Source organism: Hemiscyllium ocellatum, chromosome 11, assembly GCF_020745735.1.
Source record: "Hemiscyllium ocellatum isolate sHemOce1 chromosome 11, sHemOce1.pat.X.cur, whole genome shotgun sequence".
Classification (NCBI taxonomy): Eukaryota; Metazoa; Chordata; class Chondrichthyes; order Orectolobiformes; family Hemiscylliidae; genus Hemiscyllium; species Hemiscyllium ocellatum.
In genome coordinates, this window is record NC_083411.1 from 87449338 (window position 1) to 87476681 (window position 27344).

Sequence of the window (27344 nt, forward strand, 5' to 3'; positions counted from 1 at the left end):
GGCTCCCTGTTCAATTTCTCATCTCCATTCTACAGTATTTCTATTTTCCTCTTGAAAGCAATCAAGTCGTTTCCTCCACCATTTCCTAAGATAGAGTTCCACATTCGAACCGCTTTTGGGCTAAACTTTATCCTATTTTCTGATCGAATATATAGCCTTGAACGTAGTCATAGAGATGTATAGCATGTAAACAGATCCTTCAGTCCAGCTCTTCCATACCAACCAAATGTCCCAAATTAAGTGAGTCCCATTTGCCAGCATATGGCCCATATCCCTCTTAAATCCTCTGTATTCGGATGCCTCTTAAATGTTGTAATTGTACCAGCCTCCATCACTTCCTCTGGCAGTTCGTTCCAAACACACACCAGCCTCTAAGTGAAAAGATTACCCCCACATGTCCCTTTTAAATCTATTGTCTATCATCTTAAACCTGTGCCTTCTAGTTTTGGATTCCCCCCACTCTGGGGAAAAGACCTTGGCAATTCACCCTATCCATGCCCCTCATGATTTTATAAACTTATGGCCCCTAATCTGATTTCTCTCATGTGAAAACATTCTCTTCAAATCTACCAGCTGTATTTCAAACAGCTGTAACAGATCTCCAATTCTTCTCTTCCCTTTGTTCAATCTTTCCTGATAGTGCACTTTTAATTTAAAAAAAAGACACTGGAATACTGATATTCCCTTAGAGTATGGGGATCAGATTAAACAGAACCTGCAGCTTTACCAAGTCCCACACAAACTTAGCAATAGTTCACTACTTTTAATTCTAGACACTTTGGACTAAATTGTGGTCCTTTGATTTCATTTTAATTATATTGCTGACCTGTAATGCTGATTTGTTCACATCAGTCTCTTGATTCCTTTGCTCTTCTAACCTTTTCAGCTACTCATTTTCTAAGGTATAAGCGAAAGATCTAACCAAAATGTATCACCTCATTTATTCAGGTTGATTTCATTTGTCACATAACTGGACAGTCTGATAGATTTCTGATATCATCTTGTATTGTATTCTTCACCATTGTTTGCTAAACTCCTGAATTCTATATTTCATCATTATCACAATTGTTCAATTTCTTTTCTCAAAGCACTACAGATCTTTACTGGTATCCAGTGATCTGTTGACTGGTGCTTCTTCTCGTGTAACATACACATTTCAGAAAATCTGCATTGACAGTGCTTATCTTCATGACCACATCATGGTTCAAACTCGAATTATTGTCCCAGCTTTGACTGCACAGAGCTGGGAGTGTGCAGCACCTTGGTCCTGTGGATGTGGATATCACATTAACCTATTCCCCACTCGTGAATGAAGCTGAGGAAGAGCAGCAACAAGGACTGAAGCACGTAAGTGGAAAGGAGAGATTTAAGAAAGAACAGATGCTGAAATAAAATACATAATTTTCAGAGGTATAGGGTAAAGTTCAGACATAGAATAGATATGATGATCTTGTAAAAATAACATTTACAGGTTACAGAGGGAATGATGGGAACGAATCATGGAGGATGATGCTACATTGCTTCAATGCTTGGAAAATGAAAAAACTTCAGGAGCAGTAGGTTATTTTCACACAACTGTTATGTATTCATTATCGACAAATAGCAATATAAAACAGTGCTGAACAACAGCTTATGTATTTCAGAGTACAGGAGAAAGTGCTCTGTCAAAAAGAAAGAACAAATTAAATACTAATGAGACAACATGGATGAATAAAACTATAAGAACACAATAGAGAGATTAGGACAGTAGTCAACAAAAACAATTAGAAAAGCAAAGATAAACTGTAAAATTAAATGATCATTGAACATAAAATATTTTACATGTAACATCTTAAAAAATAAACAAAATAGAAGATTGGGGTAAAAATCAGGCCATTAAAAGATATATAGGATAATACCAGTTAACGAAAGAAAGATGTTATGTGTAACATGGATAAATACAGGCATTTTCAGTTTCTCAACTTTCATGGATTACAAAATTTGGGAAAAAGCCCAATATTTTCAGTTTATAAATTCACATCGCATGGTCTACATTCCAAGTCTAGTACAACATGATCAACATGAGGTGCATAAGACTTCACATGTTGAAGATGTAAGATATTTGTCCACCATGGCTTTGCATGGAGAGTTTCTAATAAAGACTTAATCCTTAATGCAACTGTCTCTGCCCAAGCTTGCCACTCTGGATGGGTAAATACTCCTTTTTCAATTTTTGACTGGTTGCCTGGTCCTTTCCGTCTTAAGTTGTATATGCTTTCTTCATTTGCATCCTTTTTCAATGATGATGTGAATGTTGGAGTTGTAGAATCGAAGCTACTCCCAGATCTCTCGGTTCTTGAAGCTGGAAGCTCTGCAGTTAAATTCTGTTGCTGTGCTGTAGAAGAACCGCTATCAAAATTCTGCCTGTCGAAGTGTGCATTTCTGTTTTCACCATACAGGCTAATATTGTGATGAATGTGGAAAATCCCTCCTTTATCCTCTCTCAACAATTGGCACGCTACAGGCCATCCTTCTTCAGAACTTGGAATGAGTCCCAAATTCACTCGATCTGCTAGGTTGCGTAGAGACAACTAGAAACACAAAGGAGTTTAATTATAAATTTATAACCAAGAAATATTTCAAGCAATTTATTACATTTGCAAACTGGAATGAAAAGCACAATCTTTATCAAGCCACCGTGGAAGCCAAAAGTGGATACATGGGAATAAGTTTTCTACTTTCATGGCTCCAGTATCCACTATAAGAAGAAAAACTCTACTGTAAACTATGAGGTATCTGTGAACCGTTCAGTCAAATTGGTGTGATCACTTCTGGGTCCATAAAAATATCTTTGAATGGTTTTTCTAACATTACACAGTTGCAGTAGAAGGTAAAGGAAGTTCGGCAAGTCTACAATTTGACTCTTTCTGATTTTTTTTGGACACACCATGGAAAGCATCCTATCCAAATACATTATAGCTCGGTTAGGCAACTGCTCCGCCCAAGACCAGAAGAAATTACAAAGACTTGTGAATGCAGCCCAGTCCATCACAAAACTGGACTTCCTTCCTTTGACTCCACGTATACTTCCTGCTGCCTTGGTAAACTGGCCAAAATAATCAAAGACCCCTCCCAACCTGGCTATACACTCTTCTACCCTTTTCCATCAGGCAGAAGATACAGAAGTTTGGAAACATGTACCGACAGATTCAAGAACCGATTTTTCCCCACTGTTATCAGCTTTATGAATGCACCTCATATATTTGAGTTGATTTTTCTCTGCACCTTCTCTATAGCTGTAACACCCTATTCTACATTCTGTTCTATTACCCTGATGGACGTACGTAAGGTATGACTTGTCGGGTTAGCACGCAAAACAATACTTTTCACTGTATCTCAGTGTCACAATACTAAATCAAATGAAATCCTGCTAAAATATGACAGCCGAATTATATCTATCGGTTGGGTTCAAATGGAGGAGTATAACCCAGAAGACAATTCAATGATTTGAAAGAAAATAATTTTGACTTCAGTGTTCAGAGTCCTCCTGCTATGCAGCAGGCAATGCTATTTCATAGCTCAAGCTCAAAGAGAAATGAATAGCTCTTACAAGCTGGAACCCAATACACAGGAAAACACCTTCATTTGGGTCTCCCTGGGATGTATCTCAATAACCAAATTATGCTTATATGGAAAGATTAGCTTCCCTACAGTGTGGAAACAGGCCCTTCAGCCCAACTAATCCACACTGACCCTCCAAAGAGTAACTCACCCAGACCCACTCCCCCAACTAATGCACCTAACTCTACGGGCAATTTAGCACGACTAATTCACCTAACCTGCACATCTTTGGACTGTGGGAGGAAACCGTGCCGCTAAACACTAAGTTTGTTGTTCACGGAGAATCATGAAACATCAGAAGACAGTGAAACCCAGGCATGGTGTGATTAGATTTGATTCCCTACAGTACGAAAACAGGCCTTTTGGCCCAACAAGTCCACACCGACCCTTCGAAGAGTAACCCACCCAGACCCATTCACCTACCCTATGTTTACCCTTAACTAATGCACCTAACACTATGGGCAATTTAGCATGGCCAATTCACCTGACCTGCACATCTTTGGAAACCCACGCAGACAAGGGGAGAATGTGCAAACTCCACACAGACAGTCGCTCAAGGCTGGAATTGAACCTGGGACCCTGGTGCTATGAGGCAGCAGTGCTAATCACTAAGTCAAATGTCTTGAGGCCAAGCATGCCCAGCAGAATGTTAATGCCTCTGTCTAAATCTCCAATACTCACTTCACATTCAGAGTTTGCACCCAATTATAGCATTTATGCAAGAAAACCTTTTTTGCTGAACACAAATCAAAGTGACATGAAAATCCATCATTGTACAGATGGAAAATGGAGATTCACATGCATGAAGATTGGCGCAAATGGAGAAAATAAAATACTTCGATTTAACAAGGTTTCATTTTTTCTTTCTCAGCTGGGTAACTTGTTCCCTGACTGGTCTTTCACCACAAGTGTTACCCCAGAGGTTCCTCTCTCTTGCAAAACCCAAGTGAATTTTGCAGCCTCATTTAAATCATAATGCACTCAGTCTCCTCAATTTGAGTTCAGGCTGTCACCCACATTTTACATGATTAACCATAAAGACTGCTGCCTGTAACTCTCTGCTCTCTCTCTCTTTTCCAATTCTTGCAAACAGACCTGTTTATCCAGATTCAGTGATAACTTAGAAACCCTGTAAGCCGTTACTAGACTGATTTTCGAAGGACTCTGATTCTGTTATAATCTGTCTCTACAGCAACATAAATCACATGGACCAGGTAAAATAGCAGGTTATCTTTGAAACTCCAAATTAGAATTTATCTCTGTATTAAATAATTTAAAGTATAACTATTCATAAAACCTGACAGTCCATGTGCAACTTGGGAGACCAAACAAACACAGCCTTTCTAGTCATAAAGGCAAACTGTGAATGTTAGAATTCTGAAATCAACTCAGGCAATGTTCTCAGCAAAATGGGCAGCACTGTCTGTGTGAAGTTTGCACATTCTCCCCACGTCTGCACTGGTTTTCTCCAGGTGCTCCGGTTTCCTCCCCACAATCCAAAAATGGGCAGTTTAGGTGGATTGACGATGTTAAATTGCCTATAATGTCCAAGCATGTGCAGACTGGGTAGATTAGCCATGAGAAATACAGTGTTACAGGGATAGGGTAGAAGGAGTGGGTCTAGATGGGATGCTCTTCAGATGGTTAAAACGCAGCAGGTCAGGCAGCATCCAAGGAACAGGAAATTCGACGTTTCGGGCAAAAGCCCTTTTGCCCGAAACGTCGAATTTCCTGTTCCTTGGATGCTGTCTGACCTGCTGCGCTTTAACCAGCAACACATTTTCAGCTCTGATCTCCAGCATCTGCAGACCTCACTTTTTGCTCTTCAGATGGTCAGTGTGAACTTGATGGTCCAAATGACCTGCTGACACTTGATAGGGATTCAATGATTCTATGTCAGAGAAACTCAGCATGTCTGACAGCATCTGTGGAGAGGGAATCACAGTTAATATTTTGAGTCCAGCATGACTGCTTCAGAACATAAGGTATTTGACAGGACAGGGGCGCAGCACCAAAGATAGTGGAGTTGTTAATGGTAGAGGAAAAAAATTGAAAATGGGTATAAATTAAATAAATTATAACATCTTAATTTTCACCCATTTTACATTTTTTTTCTCCACCATTAATGACTATTTTGTATCTTGCTCTGGACCTTTGCCTCTGTCACATTAACAGAGAAAACAGAAAATTCCAACTTGATCATGGTGGATTGGTGGTTGACGAAATTGGAGTTGCCACCAACATGCAAATTAAGTCAAGACTATCAAATGCAAGTCAATGACCACAGACTTCTGCTTTAACCAGGATAACAGATACATTATCAGGTCCTTGAAGACACCATTGATTTCTAGCAGGTTTGTTACAGAATGTTGGGAGTGAGTATGACCAGCCCAGGAGAGGAAAAATGATGGTGAAAAGGTGTGGATTAGATGTAAAGTGCTCCCAATTTTCATACATTGCCTTCCTCAGCCAGTGCTCAACAAGGTGCTTCATGTCTAGATTGGTCACATTCCTGGTGGCAGTAGACCACAGGATTACATTATGTGAACCTTCATCATGATTAGATGATTCAACAATATTAATATTGGTCTGGTGATGGATGCCCCAAATTTATCCTCCTCCTCCTTACAACCTCACCAGGACCTGACTAATCCTGTGTCCTCTTCTAATGCAATCCGTTCTGCTGTACAACATTATGTATACCTTCACTAGTAAGGATTGATGGGATCTTCCAAATCTATCTAGACACCTGAAGAGCATCTCTAACATTCAGCAAGCTTGACTGATAACACCACTGATGGTCATATGATTTTATGTCGTTATAATTCTGTGTTTCACTGTGGGATTCCTCAGATGTATTATGATTCAAGATGGCACATACTTTCTCAACTACAGAAAAGCTTTCTCCAACTCAAAATTCTGTTCTACCATCAAGAACGTCAATGCTTTTCTGTCATGCATCAATTTTTCACACAACTATTTGTTTCTCATGCATTGGAGATCCACAATAGGTACCAAATTATTTACAACTTTATAACCGAATGTAGGATCATTACATGAGAGAAAGGAGATTTTATATCTTCATCCTGGCCTTGACTAAGATCTAAGTCCAATGTATAAAAGGGTTTGAACCAACTCTCGTCAGTAAAAAGGTGAAGTCATTTTTATAAAAATGTAACTGCAAGAGGCAAATAAATTTCTGATAAAGGACACACAATTTTGCCATGATTGTTATTAAATCCTTGTATCTTTTCAATTTAAGTCTTTTTACCATTCTCTACATTCAATCAAATTTATTGCAATTTCTTATTGATTTTAAAAGTTCAAGTGACAGGTCAGAATTGATGCAAAGACTGGTCCAAAATACCAAAACTACAAATGGATGAACTTGTGGATCTCTGTACTGAGGTCCACTTCAGAATATCGGTGGGAACTTTAGAAAATTAAAGTAATAAAGACTTTGGGTCTACAAAAGTCCACTCATTCCACAGACCATGTATAAATCATCTGTCATTTATTTAATCTGACCCAATAAACCTCCTGAAAAAAATCCATATTTAAAACTCCCAAAAACATCCCTTAGCCTTCACACACTTCAGATATCCAATCTGTGCCATCCCATGCCACCTACCACCAAGATCCCTCAACGCCTTCTGGAACACAGTTTTTCTCCCTGAACGCGATGGCCTCTTGTTCCTCCGTGCCACCTTATTCTTCATGCACCCGCATAACACGTTGTAACTATAATGTCACCTTATTCCTCTCTGCCCACCTCCACAGCCCTATATTAACTAAGTGCTAACTCATGCTAATCCAATTTCAGTTTGCCCTTATACTCTCAATGCCAACTCACCCAGTATTCAACATGGGCAAACGTCAAGAAATGTGGAGATTAAATAAAGGATCTTCCTACCAAGTGAAGCTCCACTGTTAATCAATCAGCCTGCATGAAGCTCAGTGTGACAATGAGGCTGGCTTGCAGCTTCCAGTTCATTTTGCCTTCAAAGAGAGAAAAAATTAAAAGGGACTTGAGGGGCAACTTTTGTCACACAGGAATGAACTGCCAGAGGAAGAGGTAGATGCAAATACAGTTTTGACATTTAAAAGACATTTGGACAGGTATAAGATAGGTAAGGTTTAGAGGGATATGGGCTAAACGCAGGTAGATAGGACTAGTTTAGTTTGGGAAACTTGGTCGGCATGGATGAGTTGGATGAAAGGTCTACTTCTGCACTGTATGATTCAATGACTACTGAGCCCCAAAAGGTAAAACATCAAAATATAACATAAATATCTCATCCCCAGGAATAAACTCTGATCAGCTGTTTGCTGGAAAATATTTGTCCTTGTGTCTACAACCCCCATTACAGAAGAATCATTTTGTTCTACGGAATATTGTATGAGCTCAGCATTTACAAATCTCCAATATCACCAGTCCTTTTTCCAACCAAATATTGATGCAACAGATACATTTCCTTAGTCTCAACTTCTTTTCTTGGATATAGACGGTAAATTTATGGAAAGTAAGAAGTCATTTCACCTATAGCTTATTAAATTTAAAAGTTATTCAATTCTATGCTAACTTTCTTCAATTCTATGTGAACATTCTTCAATTATCCTAAATTCGGCACTGTGATTTCAAGTATTGAAGCTTTAAAAGATAGAAAGTGCCTGGAAATAGTATTTGGTACAGGCTGAGGTTTTTGGAAAAGACATCTATAGCAGGTTTATCCTCAATAAGTGATTCCTCAAGATTTATTCTGCTTTGATGAAACAAATTCAGAAAACCCTGTAAGATTCCAACAGAAGGCAGTAAAAATAGTGGACACATAAGAAAATACCTGTCGGTTGTCACCTTTGTGGACTTTACAGCGATGCGATACTTTGTTCAATTTCAGATTCTTTAAGAGTGCAGCAACTGCGTGTGGATTCCATTCGCAGGCATGGACAAATGCTGCACCCGCATGCATGAGAAATGGTAATGTAAAATAACCAATACCTGTAGAAACGGAATTACTAGTACACACGATTCACAAAATAAGAATGCTATTAATGCAATGTATGATAGTCTCTAAGTATCTTTACACATTACAAGTTTTAAGTTGAAATACTCATATACTATTTGAGTAATAAACGTTAAAAATCAGCAATGGCTGTAAAGCACAATGAGACATCTGCAGCACTGAAAGGTGTTATTAAAATGCTAGTCTCTGTTTTTCAATAAAATGTCATATTGGTGTGGCAATTATCTTTTATGAGGCTGTTATCATTCAAAAACCTGGTGTACCAGGTACTTCTGTCAGTAGCAGTATCTTGGTGACAATAAAAACACAAGACACCTTGCCATTGATAATGGCATATGTCACGTTTTGATCATTGATATTTATGAATCTAGCTACTGACTGACTTGCTGAAGAAGTATAAAGAGACTCAAAGCAAATCCATATGTGGTTGAAAACATCAATTTTAAACAGCTCTGCAATATGAACAGGATGATTTAAAGAGCAACCAAACCAGAAACCAGTACTGCAGACAACTTCCTTAAAGAGTTATGCAAAACAGCTGCATTTTATCTAATAACCTTGAACTCAGAGAAGCGGCACACAGGAAGCTTTATTTTAAATTATTTGGCTGTAGCTGTTGACTTGGAAAGTTTGCATGTTAGTGACACTGGGCACAAAAAGGCATAAAATGTTCTGTTCTCCAATCATGACAGTCCTCACCTTTAAGACTAAAGGAAATTGGAAATAAACAATGAAGCTGATTATTCTAATAGTCTGCATATTCTTAAAGTCTGCATGAATTTCTTACCAAAGATATTTAAGGAAAATTGGAGATGAAAGGAAGTGCACAATAAACATCATAACTAATTATCATATATAGAGCACACATATCCAAACTAAAATTACTTGTCTGTTCAAGGCTGAAAAATGTGTTGCTGGAAAAGCGCAGCAGGTCAGGCAGCATCCAAGGAGCAGGAGAATCGATGTTTCGGGCATAAGCCCTTCTTCAGGAATGATTCCTGAAGAAAGGCTAATGCCTGAAACGTTGATTTTCCTGCTCCTTGGATGCTGCCTGACCTGCTGCGCTTTTCCAGCAACACATTTTTCAGCTCTGATCTCTAGCATCTGCAGTCCTCACTTTCTCCTTGTCTGTTCAAGCCTAACATTGTACGCAGTTGACATGAATGCTTGTTTAAATAATGCTGTATGTCATCACGGACCTTTCATGAAATGACTTGCCGATAGTATGAGAGCTCAATTAACATAATGAGCTCAAAGGTGTAGATTCTCTGAAGTAAATTTTATATATACCAACGTTAATTAACCTCCCTTACGCTGAACAGCAAAATTACATTTTGTGAGTACTGTCACAAAGCTAGTCCTTTTTTTACATAAGAGCTGTTTCTTCTCTCAAGGAGACTCTGTCCTTGGTTTTTTCAGAGGGGCAATAAACCGGCCGGGCTCCGATCAGTCTGGTTTGGTACAGAGGTGAAAAGGACTTTAGAGACCTTTTGTTTATATTTTGTTTATATTTGTTTTTACAAGTACATTAAGGACAAAAGGGTAACTCAGGAGAGAATAGGGCCCCTCAAAGATCAGGGTAAAAAATGAGGTCTGCAGATGCTGGAGATCACAGTTGAAAATGTGTTGCTGGTTAAAGCACAGCAGGTCAGGCAGCATCCAAGGAATAGGAAATTCGACGTTTCGGGCATAAGCCCTTCATCAGGAGCAAGGCGGCCTTTGTGTGGAGCTGCAGAAAATGGGGGAGATATTAAATGATTATTTTGCATCAGTTTTTACTGTGGAAAAGGATATGGAAGATATAGACTGTACGGAAATAGATGGTGATATCTTGCAAAATGTCCAGATTACAGAGGAGGAAGTGCTGGATGTTTTGAAACGGGTAAAGGTGGATAAATCCCCAGGACCTGATCAAGTGTATCCGAGAACTCTGTGGGAAGATAGAGAAGTGATTGCTGGGCCTCTTGCTGAAATATTTGTATCATCGATAGTCACAGGTGAGGTTCCGGAAGACTGGAGGTTGGCAAACATCATGCCACTGTTTAAAAAGGGTGGTAAGGACAAGCCAAGGAACTATAGACCAGTGAGCCTGACATCGGTGGTGGGCAAGTTGTTGGAGGGAATCCTGAGGGACAGGATGTACATGTACTTGGAAACGTAAAGACTGATGAGGGGTAGTTAACATGGTTTTGTGTGTGGGAAATCATGTCTCTCAAACTTGACTGAGTTTTTTGAAGAAGTAACAAAGAAAATTGATGAGGACAGATCAGTAGATGTGATCTATATGGACTTCAGTAAGGCGTTCGACAAGGGAGACTGATTAGCAAGGTTAGATCTCATGGAGTACAGAGAGAACTACCCATTTGGGTACAGAACTGGCTCAAAGGTAGAAGATAGAGGGTGGTGGTGGGTTGTTTTTCAGATTGGAGGCCTGTGACCAGTGGAGTGCCACAAGGATCAGTGCTGGGTCCTCTACTTTTTGTCATTTACATAAATGATTTGGACGCGAGCATGAGAAGTACAGTTAATAAGTTTGCAGATGACACCAAACTTGGAGGTGTAGTGGACAGCAAAGAAGGCTACTCAGTTTATAACAGGATCTTGACCAGATGGGCCAATGGGCTGAGATGTGACAGATGGAGTTTAATTCAGATAAATACAAGGTGCTGCATTTTGGGAAAGCAAATCTTAGCAGGATTTATACACTTAATGGTAAGGTCCTAGGGAGTGTTGCTGAACAAAGAGACCTTGGAGTGCAGGTTCATATCTCCTTGAAAGTGGAGTCGCAGGTAGGTAGGATAGTGAATAAGGCGTTTGGTATGCTTTCCTTCATTGGTCAGAGAATTGAGTACAGGAGTTGGGAGGTCATGTTGCGGCTGTACAGGAAATTGGTTAAGCCACTGTTGGAATATTGCGTGCAATTCTGATCTCCTTCCTATCAGAAAGATGTTGTGAAACTTGAAAGGGTTCAGAAAAGATTTACAAGGATGTTGCCAGGGTTGGAGGATTTGAACTATAGGGAGAGGCTGAACAGGCTGGGGCTGTTTTCCCTGGAGCGTCGGAGGCTGAGGGGTGACCTTATAGAGGTTTACAAAATTATGAAGGGCATGGATAGGGTAAATAGGCAAAGTCTTTTCTCTGGAGTTGGGGAGTCCAGAACTAGAGGGCATAGGTTTAGGGTGAGAGGGGAAAGATATAAAAGAGACCTACGGGGCAACTTTTTCACACAGAGGGTGGTATATGAATGGAATGAGCTGCCAGCAGAAGTGGTGGAGGCTGGTACAATTGTAACATTTAAGAGGCATTTGGATGGATATATGAATAGGAAGGGTTTGCAGGGATATGGGCCAGGTGCGGGCAGGTGGGACTAGATTGGGTTGGGATATCTGGTCGGCATGGACGGTTTGGACCGAAGGGTCTGTTTCCATGCTGTACATCTCTATGACTATGTAAACAGATGAGACTTCAAGCCAAAGTTTTAGAAGAGACCTGTATAATGAAAGGAGAGTGGTCAGTTCTAGCTGAGCTGAGCAGTTTTAGTTCAGTATTGAACTGGTTGGAAGTTCAACAGAGAGCTGTGTGGAAACGCTCACTCTCTTTTCAGCCCTTCAACTTCAGCCTGTAAGCATGTGTTCCATTTATACTGGTTTTTAAAGGGAGTTTGCCTATTGGGACTGTTGTGTGTATTCAGAGCAGCATAATTAGGTCTAGTTGGATAGGCTAAGGTCTGTAGGGCTTCTTTATTCTGTCCTTTGTGTTTCATTGTATAATTTTGTGAATAAATCTCTGTCTGTTTTAACATCTAGTAGTCAACTTAGCTAACTTAATTTGTGTAATTTTCACTGCACACATAGCAAAACAATTTGGTGGGCGGCACGGTGGTTAGCACTGCTGCCTCACAGCACCTGAGACCCGGGTTCAATTCCCGACTCAGGCGACTGACTGTGTGGAGTTTGCACATTTTCCCCGTGTCTGCGTGGGTTTCCTCTGGGTGCTCCGGTTTCCTCCCACAATCCAAAGATGTGCGGGTCAGGTGAATTGGCCATGCTAAATTGCCCGTAGTATTAGGTAAGGGGTAAATGTAGGGGTGTGGGTGGGTTGCGCTTCGGCGGGTCAGTGTGGACTTGTTGGGCTGAAGGGCCTGTTTCCACACTGTAAGTAATCTAATCTAATCTAATCAAATTGCAAAGTTATGGTCTGAGCTGCCTGTTTAAGAATGTTTTGAATGGTCTAGCTTCGTCCATAACAGTATCAACTGAGCAGTTTTACTTCAGTCTTGAACTGGTTAAAAGTTCAACAGGGAGCTGTGTGGAAACGCTCACTCTCTTTTCAGCCCTTCAACTTCAGCCTGTAATTACTAGTCCCTGGAATGTTGCTTCCTTCTTTACAAACAGTAGGGTATTATAAGATCATACAGCACAGATGGAGGCCAGTCAGCCCATTGTGTTATGTGAGTAACTCTCAATGTTACCTGCATACAGGTCCACAACCACCTCCCCCGTACAATCAAATGAGCTGACCCGAAGCTTCTCTGTGATGTTTCCTGAGGAGAACATGCATTTGGTGACATCAAATGTATACCTTCAAAAGAATATGAGGCACTTTACAATACTAGAGGTACAGACATGTCAATTTCTTGATTAGTTCAAGAAATAACAATAATTTTTAGAAAATAATATAAATGCAAATTACAGTACTACATGTTGATAGATAACAAAAGCAGTACCCAAATTATGATGGCTGAGAAAATGCATGTCCTTGCAGCAATACAGAAGACTCAACAGAAAGTGACATTATTCCAACAGGCAGTGATCATGAACAAGTATTACCATCCACAGAACAAACCTCATGGTGTGTCAGCAGCATATGATGAAGGGGTCATTTCCTACCACTTAAAGCCCTGATTTCTAGCATGAGGTTGTCAGTCTGACAATGACTAGATCTGATGTCCAAAAGACACATATTTCCAAACTAGGGGCAGCACGGTGTCTCAGTGGTCCCTCACAGCACCAGGGACCCACATACAAATCCTGCCTCGGGCGAATGTCTTTGTGGAGTTTGTACATCCTCCCTGTGTCTGCGTGGATAAATGGGTCTGGGTGGGTTACTCTTCGGAGGGTTGATATGGATTTGTTGGGCTGAAGGGCCCGTTTCCACACTGTAGAAAATTTAGTACTCAAATGCTATTGAGCTCCCTTATTTCGACTGACAATTGTTGAATGAAGATCTGGAAATGAGAAATCAAATTGATTCAACGAGCACAAGAGATCCCATGTTATTATCTGTGTAGGAGGAGGGAACTTTCCAGTACCCTGGCCAACAATCTGCCTTCATGCATCACTAACAAAAGCAAATAATCTGGTTTTTTTTAGATTAGATTACTTACAGTGTGGAAACAGGCCCAACAAGTGCACATTGACCCGTCGAAGCGCAACCCACCCATACCCCTACATTTACACCTTACCTAACACTACGGGCAATTTAGCATGGCCAATTTACCTGACCCGCACATCTTTGGACTGTGGGAGGAAACTGGAGCACCCGGAGGAAACCCACGCAGACACGGGGAGAACGTGCAAACTCCACACAGTCAGTCGCCTGAGTCGGGAATTGAACCCAGGTCTCAGGCGCTGTGAGGCAGCAGTGCTAACCACTGTGCCACCGTGCCGCCCACTAAGTTAAGTCACCTAGTTGGTTCTTCAGGGTGTTGCTGTGTGAAAAAGTTTTCTCCACTTTTGCTTAGTTAACAGTATCTTCAGAAGTGCTAAACTTTTTTCAACTTTTTTTATTCATTCGTGGGACGTGGGGTTCGCTGGCTAGGCCAGCATTTATTCCCCATCCCAATTACCCAGAGGACAGGTAAAAGTCACCTCATTGCTGTGGGCCAGACCAGGTAACGATGGCAGTTTCCCTCCCTAAAGGATATTAGTGAACCAGATAGTAAATCCATTGTCGATTGTCAGGGAAACCTACCATCATTAGACTTTTAATTCCAGATGTTTTTTATTAAATTCAAATTCCATCATCCACCGTGGTGGGATTTGAACCCTGGTTCCCAGAACATTACCTCAGTCTCTGGATTAACAGTCCAATGATAATACCACCGGACAATCGCTTCCCCATCGTTCACGTAACGTAGCTTACTACAATTGGAAAATGGGATAATCAGTCAATTTAAGTCTTTTTAAAAGTATATTATTGTGTTATATGTTGAAAAGGTAACACTAAGGGCAAGTTTATATAGCAGTGTTGATAATTCCTGGTGTTCTGAAAAAAAGTCCTCTTGTTTCTCTTGCCAGACACACTATGTACTTCCAGGAATTTTTTAAAAAATTCCTGAAGAGGTCAATTCTAAACTTGGTGCTTGTGATTTCTCAGTGAGTTAATTCATTAAGCAGTGGAGCGATGAAGACTATGAATATTTGACCTCCACTTCTCAATTTGAGAGGAATAGGCATCATCTCAGTTTTAGAGTTGTGGGGAGCTACTATTGTCCTCAGTGAGTGGAATGTGAAACGAGAATAGAATTTAGCTTACCATGATGTTCCCATGCTTGAAAGCAACATCACAATACCCTGAGCAGACTATCAATCTGCTGCAAAAAGAGCAGCTTTGCTAGGAAGTCAATAAGAGTAACAGGCTGTAGAGAATGGATCAGCTCAAAACTCTACAGCCCTACCATATCTAAAAGCAAAATATTCCAGATGCTGGAAAACTGAAATAAAAACAAGAGAATGCAGAAAAGTGTCAATAAGTGTAGCAGTATCTATGGAAAAAGAAACAAAGTTAATGTTTCAGGTCATTGAGCTTTCAGCAAAACCCAACTGATGAAGGCCATCAGCCTGAAACATTCAAATATTTCTCTCTGCACTAATTCTGCAAGACCTGTTGAAGATTTCAAGCATTTTCTGTCCTCAGTTCAGCTATGACTAGGGATGGACATTGAAATATGAACAGGAGGTAAAAGGACTCCATGAATTGACTCATCTTTGATGATGGAAGAGCTCAGCACACCAGTATAAAAGACACGCCTGATACATTTGTGACTATCAAACTCCAGTTAGAAGTGCTGTGGAAATTCTATCCTCAGATGCCAGTATTCAGCCATTAGATTCACCGATGATTCCAAGAAACTGACAAGCAAAGGCCATACCCAAGCAAAATTTCAGCTGCAGTACTGAAAACCTGTGCCCTATAATTAGCTGTGTCTCCAATCCGTATATTCAAAGCACTGACATATCCAAAGTGAAATGTATATCCAAAGTGGAAGACAAATTTAATCGAACCAAATACTGACTCATATTTCAACTCCCAATCATCACCAAAGTAATGAAAGATAGTGCTGACAATATTTCAAGCAACATTTGGGTGGCACGGTGGCACAGTGGTTAGCACTGCTGCCTCACAGTGCCAGAGACCCGGTTCAATTCCCGCCTCGGGTAATTATCTGTGTGGAGTTTGCACATTCGCCCCGTGTCTGCGTTGGTTCTCTCTGGGTGATCCGGTTTCCTCCCACAATCCAAAGATTTGCAGCTTAGGTGAATTGGCCATTCTATAATTGCCCATACTGTTAGGTGGAGGGGTAAATATAGGGGGGGGTGAGTTGCTCTTCGGAGGGTTGGTGTGGACTTGTTGGGCCAAAGGGCCTGTTTCCACATTGTTAAGTAATGTAAAAAAAATTTATTTACCAATAACCTGCTCAATGATGCTCACTTTGCATTTGGCCAGGTCATCTCAGCTCCAAACTCTTTACAACTTTGGTACAAAAGAGCCTAAGAAGCCAAATTCCAGACATAAGATGAGATGGATGGCCCATGGCATCAAGGCTTCACATCAACAGAGTGTCATTGAAGTGCACTGGAATTCAGTGAAAACTCTCCATTGGTTGGAGTCATACTCTAATAACAGCAGCAGGCAGATGGTAATACCAACATCTCAAAACTCCCTTGACCAACCCGAATCAGAAATAAATTACAATTCTTTCAGCATCACTTGATCAAATCCTGGAACTCCCTACTTAATGCACAGTGAGAATACCTTCATTGCTTGTACTGTAGTTGTTCATGTTGGCTCATCAACTCAAGGAACATTAGGAGATGGACAACGAAACCTACAGTCACCGATGCTTGTATCTTGTTGACTTATAGAAAAAGGATGTGAGGAGATCTTTTTACACTATTTACATCCTTGCTTATCATTCCTAATAATAAATCTTCCTTTAGAATGCAGTCTAAAATCAGGGTAATTTTATTGTCACAATCATTGATTGGCTACTGGGGTAAAAATGGTTTGTAGTTTAAAGTATCTATCTGCCTACTTAAGTTTATTCCACTTTGGCCACATTGTCCATGAATAGTTCACCACAGACCAATGAAAAAGACAGATTAGAGTGCAAGGAGAAACAACTTGCTTCCCCCAAATTGGTGATGTTGAAACTGGCCACTAGCAGACAAGATTCAAGATAAGGAAGGGTCACTCGACCCGAAATGTTAACTCTGATTTCTCTCCACAGATGCTGACTATTTCAGCAATTTCTGTTTTTGTTGGAGTTGACCCTCACTCCCTTTCATCTAGTAAGGAAACACATACCTATTACTCAAAGTGTTGTCATCATTGCTATGTATCAAACTGAACCTTCACCTCATCACAACATAGCCTAGTTGGATGAATGGCTGATTTGTGATGCAGAGTAATGCCAACACCGTAGGTTCAACTCCCTCACCTGCTGAGATTACTGTGAAGGACTTCCCTTTTCAACCTCTCGCTACGCCTGAGGCATAGTGACCCACGACCACTCCTCTCTAATTGGAGAGCAGCCCTATAGTCTGGTAGGGCTATGGCAACTTTAAGTTTATATGGCACATATATTAATGCTGAATTACACCACTAACACTGAGCAATTGCTCATTTATTTCCCTGCCACGTTATTAACAAAAGTTGAAGAGTGTTTTTAAAGTTGTGCTTCTTATAAAATTCTTTCTGTATTTTGTGCCCTTTTGTGTTTAATTATACTTGTGCTGTACAGTGCTGCTCTTAACTTTCAGCTTGAAACACATAGAGGCCAAGAATAAGTCACTATCTGACTGCTGTCTTTCCCAGTGTAGAAGTTGCTTGACCTCCATTCATATCTCACCTAACGATACAGGAAATGCAACTGGTCGATGCCAGTGGCAAATCAGTAGCTGATGTTTAACAGCATCCAAATTTCTTTTCACAATGACAGTTCAAACACTTTTTGGAGAATTGCTTCCTGGTCCTTTGGTCACTTTTACTTGATTTGAAATTTAAAAACGTTTTCCAGGTTAATGAACAACAAAAATTGGCATGTTGAAAACTCAAACATCAATTTACTACTGTTTCATACTGCTGGTATCAACCAATTTAATCCCACTGTTGAGAAACTGAGGTTAGAGGAATCTCAGGTTAAATCTATGTTGTGCCATGAGTTCTAAAGTCTGTTTAATGAACCTATTATACATACATAAAGATCAACACTGTGAAAGAGTCAGACAGCACCCACAATCATTAGCAATGTCATCTCTGCATGCAGTAAAATTTTACATTCTTATGGTCAGATTTTAATTTATCTCTATTTGTTCTGCCCTCACCTGATGCCATTGTCAATATGGTGAACCCAGGCATCATTCCCCAGCAGTAAAGTCACCTTTGGAGTCCGAAAGCCATCAGCAGATACTCTACCAGCTTTTGCAATGCGTTTTGCTCCAAGTACATTAGCAACCACCAGCCACAGTTCTGGCTCTGCAATACAGGGCATAAAGGGACAATCAGTATATTTTTAATGCTAATTTAGTTCTATATCACAGATGACTAAAAGTAACAGCTTCTAATATCCATGTTACCTAACACATTGTGTCTCCTTTCTTTTCAGCCTTTATGTCAAGAATCATTCTGCAGATAAGAATGAACAGGCTCCATGGTGACTGTACCTAATTTTATTTTTCCTCTCTCTTACTCTATGAGACCCCCGTCACACTAATTCTATCCCTTGAACGTAATGACATATTTTAACAGAGCGATGAAAAGTCCTTTTAGACAATTAAAGTAAAGAATATTATCTTCTCCTATCTCAATTTCCTGGATTGTGTACTGTCCAGGAAATGGTCTGCAGAAGTTATTGATTTTGATTCTGAAATTTATTCCATTCTGCAAAAAATTATCTGGACATTTATTTTCTGTCCTTCACTCATTTTAATAAAGATAAACAGATGTGAACATAAAATAGGAAATATTAATCACTTTCCAAATCCAAATCAGCAAAGTTTGAAAAAAAACATTTTGCTCATCACGTGATAAACACTGGGCAACACATCTAAGGTTGTATCTTGGTCCAACTTTCCACACCGCCCTTATGGGATGTCATTACGGTTGCACTGTTTGAAAACAATTTAATGGTGCACGAAGTCATGCGCGCACGCACACACACACACACCGTTTGTAGTCCCAAACTATGTGGGGGGGAAGGAGTGTTTTATGCTTTAAAAAATGTATATGTAGTTTGGAAAGTGGTTTAATGTTGCTCTCAGCTATGTAGTTGTGTGCAGGTCCCCCATATTAGCAAATTCCTGGGCTGTGACTACTTCTTAAAGGCATTAGTAGGCATGGTTTGCTGACCTTAGCTGGTGAACAGCTTGAGGAGGAGGGAACATACAGTGAATAAGCAAAATGATAATCCACAGGAAACAAACAGTAATATCCCCAGGATTGAGGTTATCAACAGAGTTTATATTGAAATGTTCTCTTCAAATAGTTTGTACTTTATGCCTTACCCAAGGTTTTCCAAATATCTGCCTGGAATGCACTTTCATTCAGAATAATCATGTCTCCATGCCTCTTCCACACTCGAGGCAGGTCATGCTTCAGTTGATGAGTCCATGATACTCCAGCATGCTTCACCAATTCAGACAGCTCCTCCTGCAGGTGTTTGTGGCAGGATTTTACTGAAGATTTCTTGGATAGTATTGGGTTCTGAAGAAGTATTTGTAAAACATTTAGACAAAGAGAAACAAATTGCATCTAACAACTGATTTATGAGTGATAAATTTATAATAAAATTGAGGAGAGAGAAAATAGTTACTGAAAGAGGTCAATTACTTTTTGCAAATTAATTGACTGCTGTTCACAAACTGGGAACCACTGGACAGTTATCACCATGGCACTGGCCATTCTTCCATGATTTTTCCATGCTGTTTTTTCTGTTTAACTAAGGTTCCATTAAATAAAAGGCAACACACCACCATGCCAAAAATGACTTTTCCTCTCTACTCTTTGTCTCTTGGCTGGATACAGCTCCATAGCTTTAAACAATACTCCACTGTCATTTTCCATGCATGAACCAAACAGAGAATACTGGCTGGCGCTTGACTACTGACAGCATCACAATCAAGCTGCAAACAACAAATGCCCTGGAGATCACAGTGGGTCAGGCAGCATCCATGAAGAGAGAGCAAGCTAACACTTCGAATCGAGGTGACTCTTCATCAGAGCTGAAGTGAAGTGTGGAGGGAGAGCATTTATGCTACACTTTTATTGGGGGGGGTAGTCGGGGTAGGTGTAGGGTACTAGTGTGGAAAAGATATTAGTATCTTTCATTAAATGAATAAGTGATTCTCATATTCAAATCACTTAATGTAAACTACTAATATCTTATCTCCACCAGCACCCTACACCCATTAGCCCCACCACCACTATACCGCCGAACTATAGCATAAATGTGTCCCTCCACATTTCACTTCAGCTCTGATGAACAATCATCTGGACTCAAAACATTAACTTGCTCTCTCTCCATGGATGCTGCCTGACCCACTATGATCTCCAGCATTTGTTGTTTTCAGTACAGATTCTAGCATCTGAAGTAATTTGTTCTTATTACAATCAAACTAGTGTCCTCATTGGACATTCCTGTATGCAAACAATTTCCACCAAGATGTAATGGACATAATCAGGAGTTGAAATTATTCTTCACCCATCACTGTTAAGGATATTTGCTGGACCTCAATTGCTACCCAACAGAGATTATTTAACACAGTACATACAAAGCTGACATGATTTGTGGGAATTAGTGATACATTACAGTTTCTTAATAAACACTGAAGGAACTGAGTACTGACAAGGCAAACAGAAGCTTCTTGTTTTCTCCATGGTAAGTTAAGTGGCGTTTCCCACCACAGTCTATGCTGACTGGAATTCCACATTTAGGATGGTTTACCATAATTGAAACACATAAAAATATTTTTTTTTAATTCTTAACAATCAAAGTAATGCTGTTAATTGAATGATGCTAAGAGAGATTAGTGGGAGCTAAATACTGTAATCTATTTTTCATCAATTTGGTTTACAAATGTAATTTTTTGGGTAACAATACACATACTATTATGTACCATCCATAAAGTTATAATTCTTGAATTATTCTCAAAGCAGATGATACACCAGTACCTTGGAATTATTTTCCAAGCACTGTTGTCACATGAAAGCCCAAAGACTTGAACAGTATCAAAATACTTGAACCTAATCCTATCACTGTGCAAATGAGGAAAGAAATCCTACCTTTATTTTTGTGAAAGTACAGGTACTGCCCGGAGCCACAGAATTACACAGGTTGAGAAGGTGGTGCTGACTGAGTTTACTGTAAAGCACAGGCAATGCCACTGTTCCATCAGGCTGCTTCTGGAGGCGATAGGCTGTGTCCAAAATTCCATTTGCCTCCAAATACTCTCTGTTCAGTGGAAATAAATGAAAGGAGGTTATAAATACATTCTGATGTCAGGATGAAGAAAACTGTAGATTTACTGGCCAAATAGCACTTTGAAATCTTTAATGCTATTTCACATTGTGACACTCATATCTATCATGAATCTCATTTCAAGACACTCTTCCCCATTCTCCCCTCTCAATTCTTCTCATGCTTATTCTTGTCAAGAGATTGGATACATGCTGTGAAGTAGTAGGATCAGAAGATGGGAGCAAAGAGGAGAAAAGCATGAAACGGTCAGGTGGATTTTCAAGAGTTTTGCAATAACAATACAGGCACAACTCTCTACAACCCAAACTTGAGACATCGGTATAAATAATTAATTTTATAACAAGGGAAGTAACATATATAAAGCTTGAAATCTGAGGCACTTTCTGTTATAGGAGATAGATACTTATCACAGATTCCCATTCAAAGAGATGTTCTGTGTGGATTCACTACCTTAGGACATACACAAAATTACATGTATTTATCTTTACAACTTTTCTAACTTCAATTTATGGTGTTTCTCTGCAGATTGCTCCACTTAGGGTCAATTTGCTCAGTGATGTGGAATGACGTCGGCACGGTGGCACAGTGGTTAGCACTGCTGCCTCACAGTGCCTGAGACCCGGGTTCAATTCCCGACTCAGGCGACAGACTGTGTGGAGTTTGCACGTTCTCCCCGTGTCTGCGTGGGTTTCCTCCGGGTGCTCCGGTTTCCTCCCACAGTCCAAAGATGTGCGGGTCAGGTGAATTGGCAATGCTAAATTGCCCGTAGTGTTAGGTAAGGGGTAAATGTAGGGGTATGGGTGGGTTGCGCTTCGGCGGGTCGGTGTGGACTTGTTGGGCCGAAGGGCCTGTTTCCACACTGTAAGTAATCTAATCTAATCTAAAAAGTAATCTAATCTAAAAGAAGTTACCATACACCTAGTTGGATGAGAGAAAACAGCTGAAGAGAAGTAATGTAGTATTGTATACTTGAAGTGTTTACTTTGTAACAATGGAACTGATGTTACTTGTTGCACTTTGGCCCTATTACTATTCATTGCAGCAGCCTGGGTAATTCATCTCCTGTTTTGGAAGAACAATTCATTTAAAGACCCTCAACAAAAGCAAGTTTCAACGCATCAAAAAATAACTGCAGAATCAATTGGAAATGTAAACAGTAATTTTAAAAATGATCCACAGAAACATTATTGGATGTAAAATATTAAGTAATACTAGAAAAATGTAGTCAATTTGAGTCAGCTATGGAAAAAGACCAACAAAAATATTAGATTTAATGAGAATCGTGTTTGAAAGTATAAAACTAATGTCTTACCTGTATTGTTGTGCAAACTGAGCCTGAGTCACAACTGTAAAAGATTCAGTCTGCATTCTCAAGCTGCTATAACTACTTTAATATCTGAAAGAAAATGCAACAAATATAAGCAAAGTTATCTTTAAAACTTTCGATGAGAGAGAGACTTAAAGAAAGGTTCTATCATTCAATTACAAACTTACGCATTTAAGCAGTTCAGAAAATATTGTATAAATACCCAATTATAGATGCTGAAATCGACTGTGGTCTTGGCAGCACATATCCCTTAATATGGGCATTCAACATCAGGACTTTAGTTCCAACAATCATTGACAGAATACAGTTCCCCCCCCCCACCTCAGAATAAGATGAAATTTATAACTATTTAGAGGAGCAGATGAGTGATCCTAAGTTGAATTTGCAGAATACAAATACATATTTTGACACCAGTGGAATAAACACACAGTACACATTGTGGATTTCGTCATGATGAGATCGGCCAATGTTGAGGAAATCTTTGGAATGTGTTTTAAGAGGACAAGAGTGCCACACATCAATATATTTTTAAAATTATTGCGCATTGCATTTGGAAAATGCAACTGCTCCAAAAGCAAAATAAAAATTAACAGTTTTGCAGAAATAGAAAGTGCACTCATTTTGTCTAAAGCTTTTAAAGCAAATTTGCTCATTCACCAGGTATTTACATCTGAATTTTTGATCTTTGTTCTAAGTTTTGTTGGCTTTTCAAATGAATGTGCAGATAGCTGCATTACGCAATGCAGCACTGAGTTACATAAATCAGAATGAGGAAGAGATCTTAAGTCAGATTGGGGAGGCAAAAATAAGATGCATTAGTATGCTTGATTTGGAGGTGCCGGTGTTGGACTGGGTGGACAAAGTTAAAAATCACACAACACCAGATTATAGGCCAATATATTTATTTGGAAGTGCTAGCTTTCGGAGTACTGCTCCTTCATCAGGTGGTTGGACTATAACCTGATGTTGTGTGATTTTTAACATTACTATGCTTGCCTCTAATCATTGACAAGACAGCTCTTAGATATCCTTTCCAATCATCATCACACAGCCGACTTAAAATAGATGAACAGGTCAATTGCAACATAAACTAATTGGGCGGCACCATGACTGAGTATTAAAATTATGAAAGCAAAATTCTGCAGAGCCTGGAAATTTGAAATGTTAACTACTCCTCTTTCTCCAAATGCTTCTGAACCTGCTGAACATTTTCAGAATTTCTGTTTTTGTTGTATTTTTAAAAGTAACTAATTGGCTACAAAGTGCTTTGGGACATCCTGAGGTTAAGAAAGATGCAGTATATATTCAAACTCTTCCTTTTTTTAAATTTTAAAAATGCATATCTGTGGATGTCAGGTCAGGAGAGTGTCATAGGAGTAGGTTTTTGGAGGAACTGCCATATAATCCTTTGATAACATCTTTAGAGCATTAATCAGTTCAACGCAAAACACAATCCGCTTAAATAAAAAAAGATTAAGTGAGCAGTGAAGATATTCCACAAATGAGTAGCATTGCAGCTCAGGCCTATGAAAACTGTTGTTCATTCTGGCCAAGTCCAAATCCTCTTTACAAAGTAAAATTACATGGATACTGAAAAGCTGAACGGTGTGAAAACCTCACGAGCTCATATGAAACAAAACAAGAATTAGGGGCTGGATTTTTCAAGGAGTGGCAATTTCAAGCAGATTACCTGTGTCTGTCCCCCTGCTCTACGTGTCATCCTCACCACTTGTGTTCTCATCTAGTTTTATGTTGTCTGTAAACTCGATGACAGTACATTCACATCCTTCATCCAAAACATTTATACTGTAAATTATTGTGGCCATGCAGTAATCCTACGGTACACCACTAGTTAGAGGTTGCTATCCTGAAAATGCTACCCTTAGCTCAACTCTCTAAATTGTATTAGTTAGCAATGTACTAGACTTGTATTAGTTTATCCCTGGTACGTCTAGTATCATTGGCTCACCGTATTGAGTCGCCTAATGTGTGGTAAGTTATCAAACGTCATCTGAAAGTCCAAATATCTTACATTTACCTCTAGGATGTGGAATGCCAGGTAGGTAGAATACCAAGTGGAAAAGGGTTAAGGTGTTTTGGGGAGGAGGAGGCAGGTAGGAGATGTGGTGTTTAGTATAGGGCAGGGTAGGTGGGAGAGAGAAATTGAATCAAGAAGGGAACCTGGGGAAGGAGTATCAGGTCCAAGGTGATTGGGTTGGGCTGCAATTTGGGTGGGGGGTGTTGGGTTGGGCTTGGGGATAATGGGGGTGAAATTGTGGTCCTGGGTGTGGGAGTATCAAGGTCAGGGTCTGGAGGAGTTGTAGGTGAGGTAGGGAGATATGAAGTATAGGGTCAGTTTCATAGTGCGTCAGGAGTTACACCATGGCTCAGATTTTCCGATGGCTTGATGATCATTATTCCAGTGTATGTGGGACTTTACTCATTGGGAACCTGACCAAATCCCCATGGCAGCAGACACCACTGTCTGGGGAACTCAATTTTCCTCTCTGCCTACTTAACTTAATTTCATCAAAACCACCTGAACTCTCTGATCAAACAAGTTACAAACCACACAACATTGGGTTCTATTCCAACAGGTTCATTTGGATGCACCAGCTTTCGGAGCACCACTCCTTCTTCAGGTGGTTGTGTAGCAGGACTATTAGGTACAGAGTTTGTAGCAAAGGATTAAATTGTCATGCAAGTAAAATGATATATTTAGCAAACCTCAACTGTTGTTAAGTCTTTCATCTTATAGAATGGGTTACAGGTTTCGGTTCATTAATGTGTAAATCCCAGAACTTCTTTTAAGTCATATTCTCAAGATAAGTTAAGATTTTATAAAACAAAAGTGACATCTCAGCTCAGACAACGCATTAAAGGTGTGAGGTCAGAGTCCGTCTGCATCCCAATCTTGATTCAGACTGTTTCCATTTCCAAAGTGGAATTTACAAAATATTATATGGATTGACTGTCTGCATTGACTGCCTGTAAGTTGTGTATTTTCTGAGCAAAATAAAATGTATCTGTAAATATAATTATGCAAATACAAATTCACCCCTAGACACGTGTGTGCGCATGCAGGGGAGAGAGAGTGTGTTTGTGCGTGTGCAAGCTTGGTAAAGTGAGTATGAGTATGATGGGGTACAAGCCTGAGAGAGGGTCTGTGGAGGGTATATGGAGTGTGTATGAGAGGGGGTCTGTGTGAGTGTCTGAGTATGTAAGAGTGGGTATTTGTGCAAGAGTGTAGTAGGCTCACCTGTAGTGTGACATGAATCCAAGGTCCCCATTGAGGCCATCCTTATGGGTACCAAACTTGTTTGGCCACTGTATTTGTATTTGCAGAATTATATTTACAGATACAATCTATTTTGCTCAAAAAAACCACACACACACAATCAGCAGGCAGTCAATCCATATAATATTTTGTAAATTCCTCTTTGGAAATAGAACCAGTCTGAATCAAGATTGGGATGCAGACGGATTCTGACCTCACATGCTTAAGGCATCATCTGAGCTGAGATGTCACTTCGTTTTTACAAAACTTTAACTTATCTTGAGAATGAGGCTTAAAGTTCTGGGATTTACAAATTGAAGAACCAAAACCTGTAACTCATTCTAAAAGACGAAAGACTTAACAACAATCGAGATTTGTTGAATTTATCATTTCACTTGCATGACACTATAATCTTTTGCTATAAATTCTGTGTCTTATGGTCCTGCTACACGACCCCCTGGGGGAGAGGAGAGAGGGGAGAGGGGGGAGAGGGGAGAGGGGAGAGAGGGGAGAGAGGGGAGAGGGGAGCTTGAAAAGTTAGTGCTTCCAATTACAAAAAGTTGGACCCTTGGTGTTGTGACTTTTAACTTTGTCCAGCCCAGTTCAGCACCGGCTCCTCATATCACAAAGACTTTCTAAGGGTTCTAGGTGTGTGGAGGTTCTGTGGGGGGTCCATATCAGGAACTCCCGGTCTACGCTGGAATAACGACTGTCTGCCCATCGGCCCTCGCCTAGCCCAAAGTCTATCTGATTCTTAACTCCGCTTCCTTCAAACTCACGTCATTTCGGTCTCATTTCCTCCGCTTTTTGCTGGAATCGATTTATCTTCCATGAATTAACGGCCATCCGATTTAAGACTCATTGCTGGCGGAACCCTTGAGTTCAGGCAGGGGCGGAAGGGTTTGCGGGTCGGAGCCCTGAGTTCAGGCAGGGGCGGAAGGGTTTGCGGGGCGGAACCCTTGAGTTCAGGCAGGGGCGGAAGGGTTTGCGGGTCGGAGCCCTTGAGTTCAGGCAGGGGCGGAAGGGTTTGCGGGTCGGAGCCCTGAGTTCAGGCAGGGGCGGAACCCTTGAGTTCAGGCAGGGGCGGAACCCTTGAGTTCAGGCAGGGGCGGAAGGGTTTGCGGGTCGGAGCCCTGAGTTCAGGCAGGGGCGGAAGGGTTTGCGGGGCGGAACCCTTGAGTTCAGGCAGGGGCGGAAGGGTTTGCGGGTCGGAGCCCTGAGTTCAGGCAGGGGCGGAAGGGTTTGCGGGTCGGCTTCCGGCCTGTTGCCGGAAGCAGCGCGGTGTGCCGAAGCAATGGCCAGCTTGGTCCGGGACCCGGCCATTGATCGCTCGCTGCGCTCCGTGTTCGGTAAGGG

At 40.4% G+C, this 27344-nt stretch overlaps 2 protein-coding genes across 4 annotated transcripts in view; one reads left to right on the forward strand and one right to left on the reverse strand.

The window, feature by feature from the left end:
• Positions 1 to 1561: 1561 nt before the first annotated feature.
• On the reverse strand, positions 1562 to 27200 carry trmt12 (tRNA methyltransferase 12 homolog). 2 transcript variants are annotated; one of them, XM_060832677.1, is made up of 8 exons: positions 26768 to 27200; positions 22697 to 22780; positions 21189 to 21357; positions 19412 to 19610; positions 18233 to 18383; positions 13096 to 13205; positions 8442 to 8554; positions 1562 to 2570 (listed from the first exon to the last, which is right to left on the reverse strand). In XM_060832677.1, exons 2-8 carry the CDS (start codon positions 22750 to 22752, stop codon positions 2007 to 2009), a joined length of 1362 nt encoding a protein of 453 aa, XP_060688660.1. In that variant the 5' UTR covers positions 22753 to 22780; positions 26768 to 27200; the 3' UTR covers positions 1562 to 2006. The 2 variants fall into 2 exon arrangements, with proteins under 2 accessions (XP_060688660.1, XP_060688659.1); XM_060832676.1 differs by having other exon boundaries at positions 8442 to 8599.
• cstf2 (cleavage stimulation factor, 3' pre-RNA, subunit 2) overlaps positions 26875 to 27344 on the forward strand; it is a 68845-nt gene continuing 68375 nt past the window's right edge. Inside the window, exon 1 of one of the 2 annotated variants that reach the window (XM_060832672.1) lies at positions 26875 to 27337. In XM_060832672.1, the coding sequence (XP_060688655.1) occupies positions 27283 to 27337 (55 nt within the window). In that variant the 5' untranslated portion in view covers positions 26875 to 27282. The remainder of the gene's footprint in view (positions 27338 to 27344) is intronic. The other variant, XM_060832675.1, reaches the window with a different exon arrangement.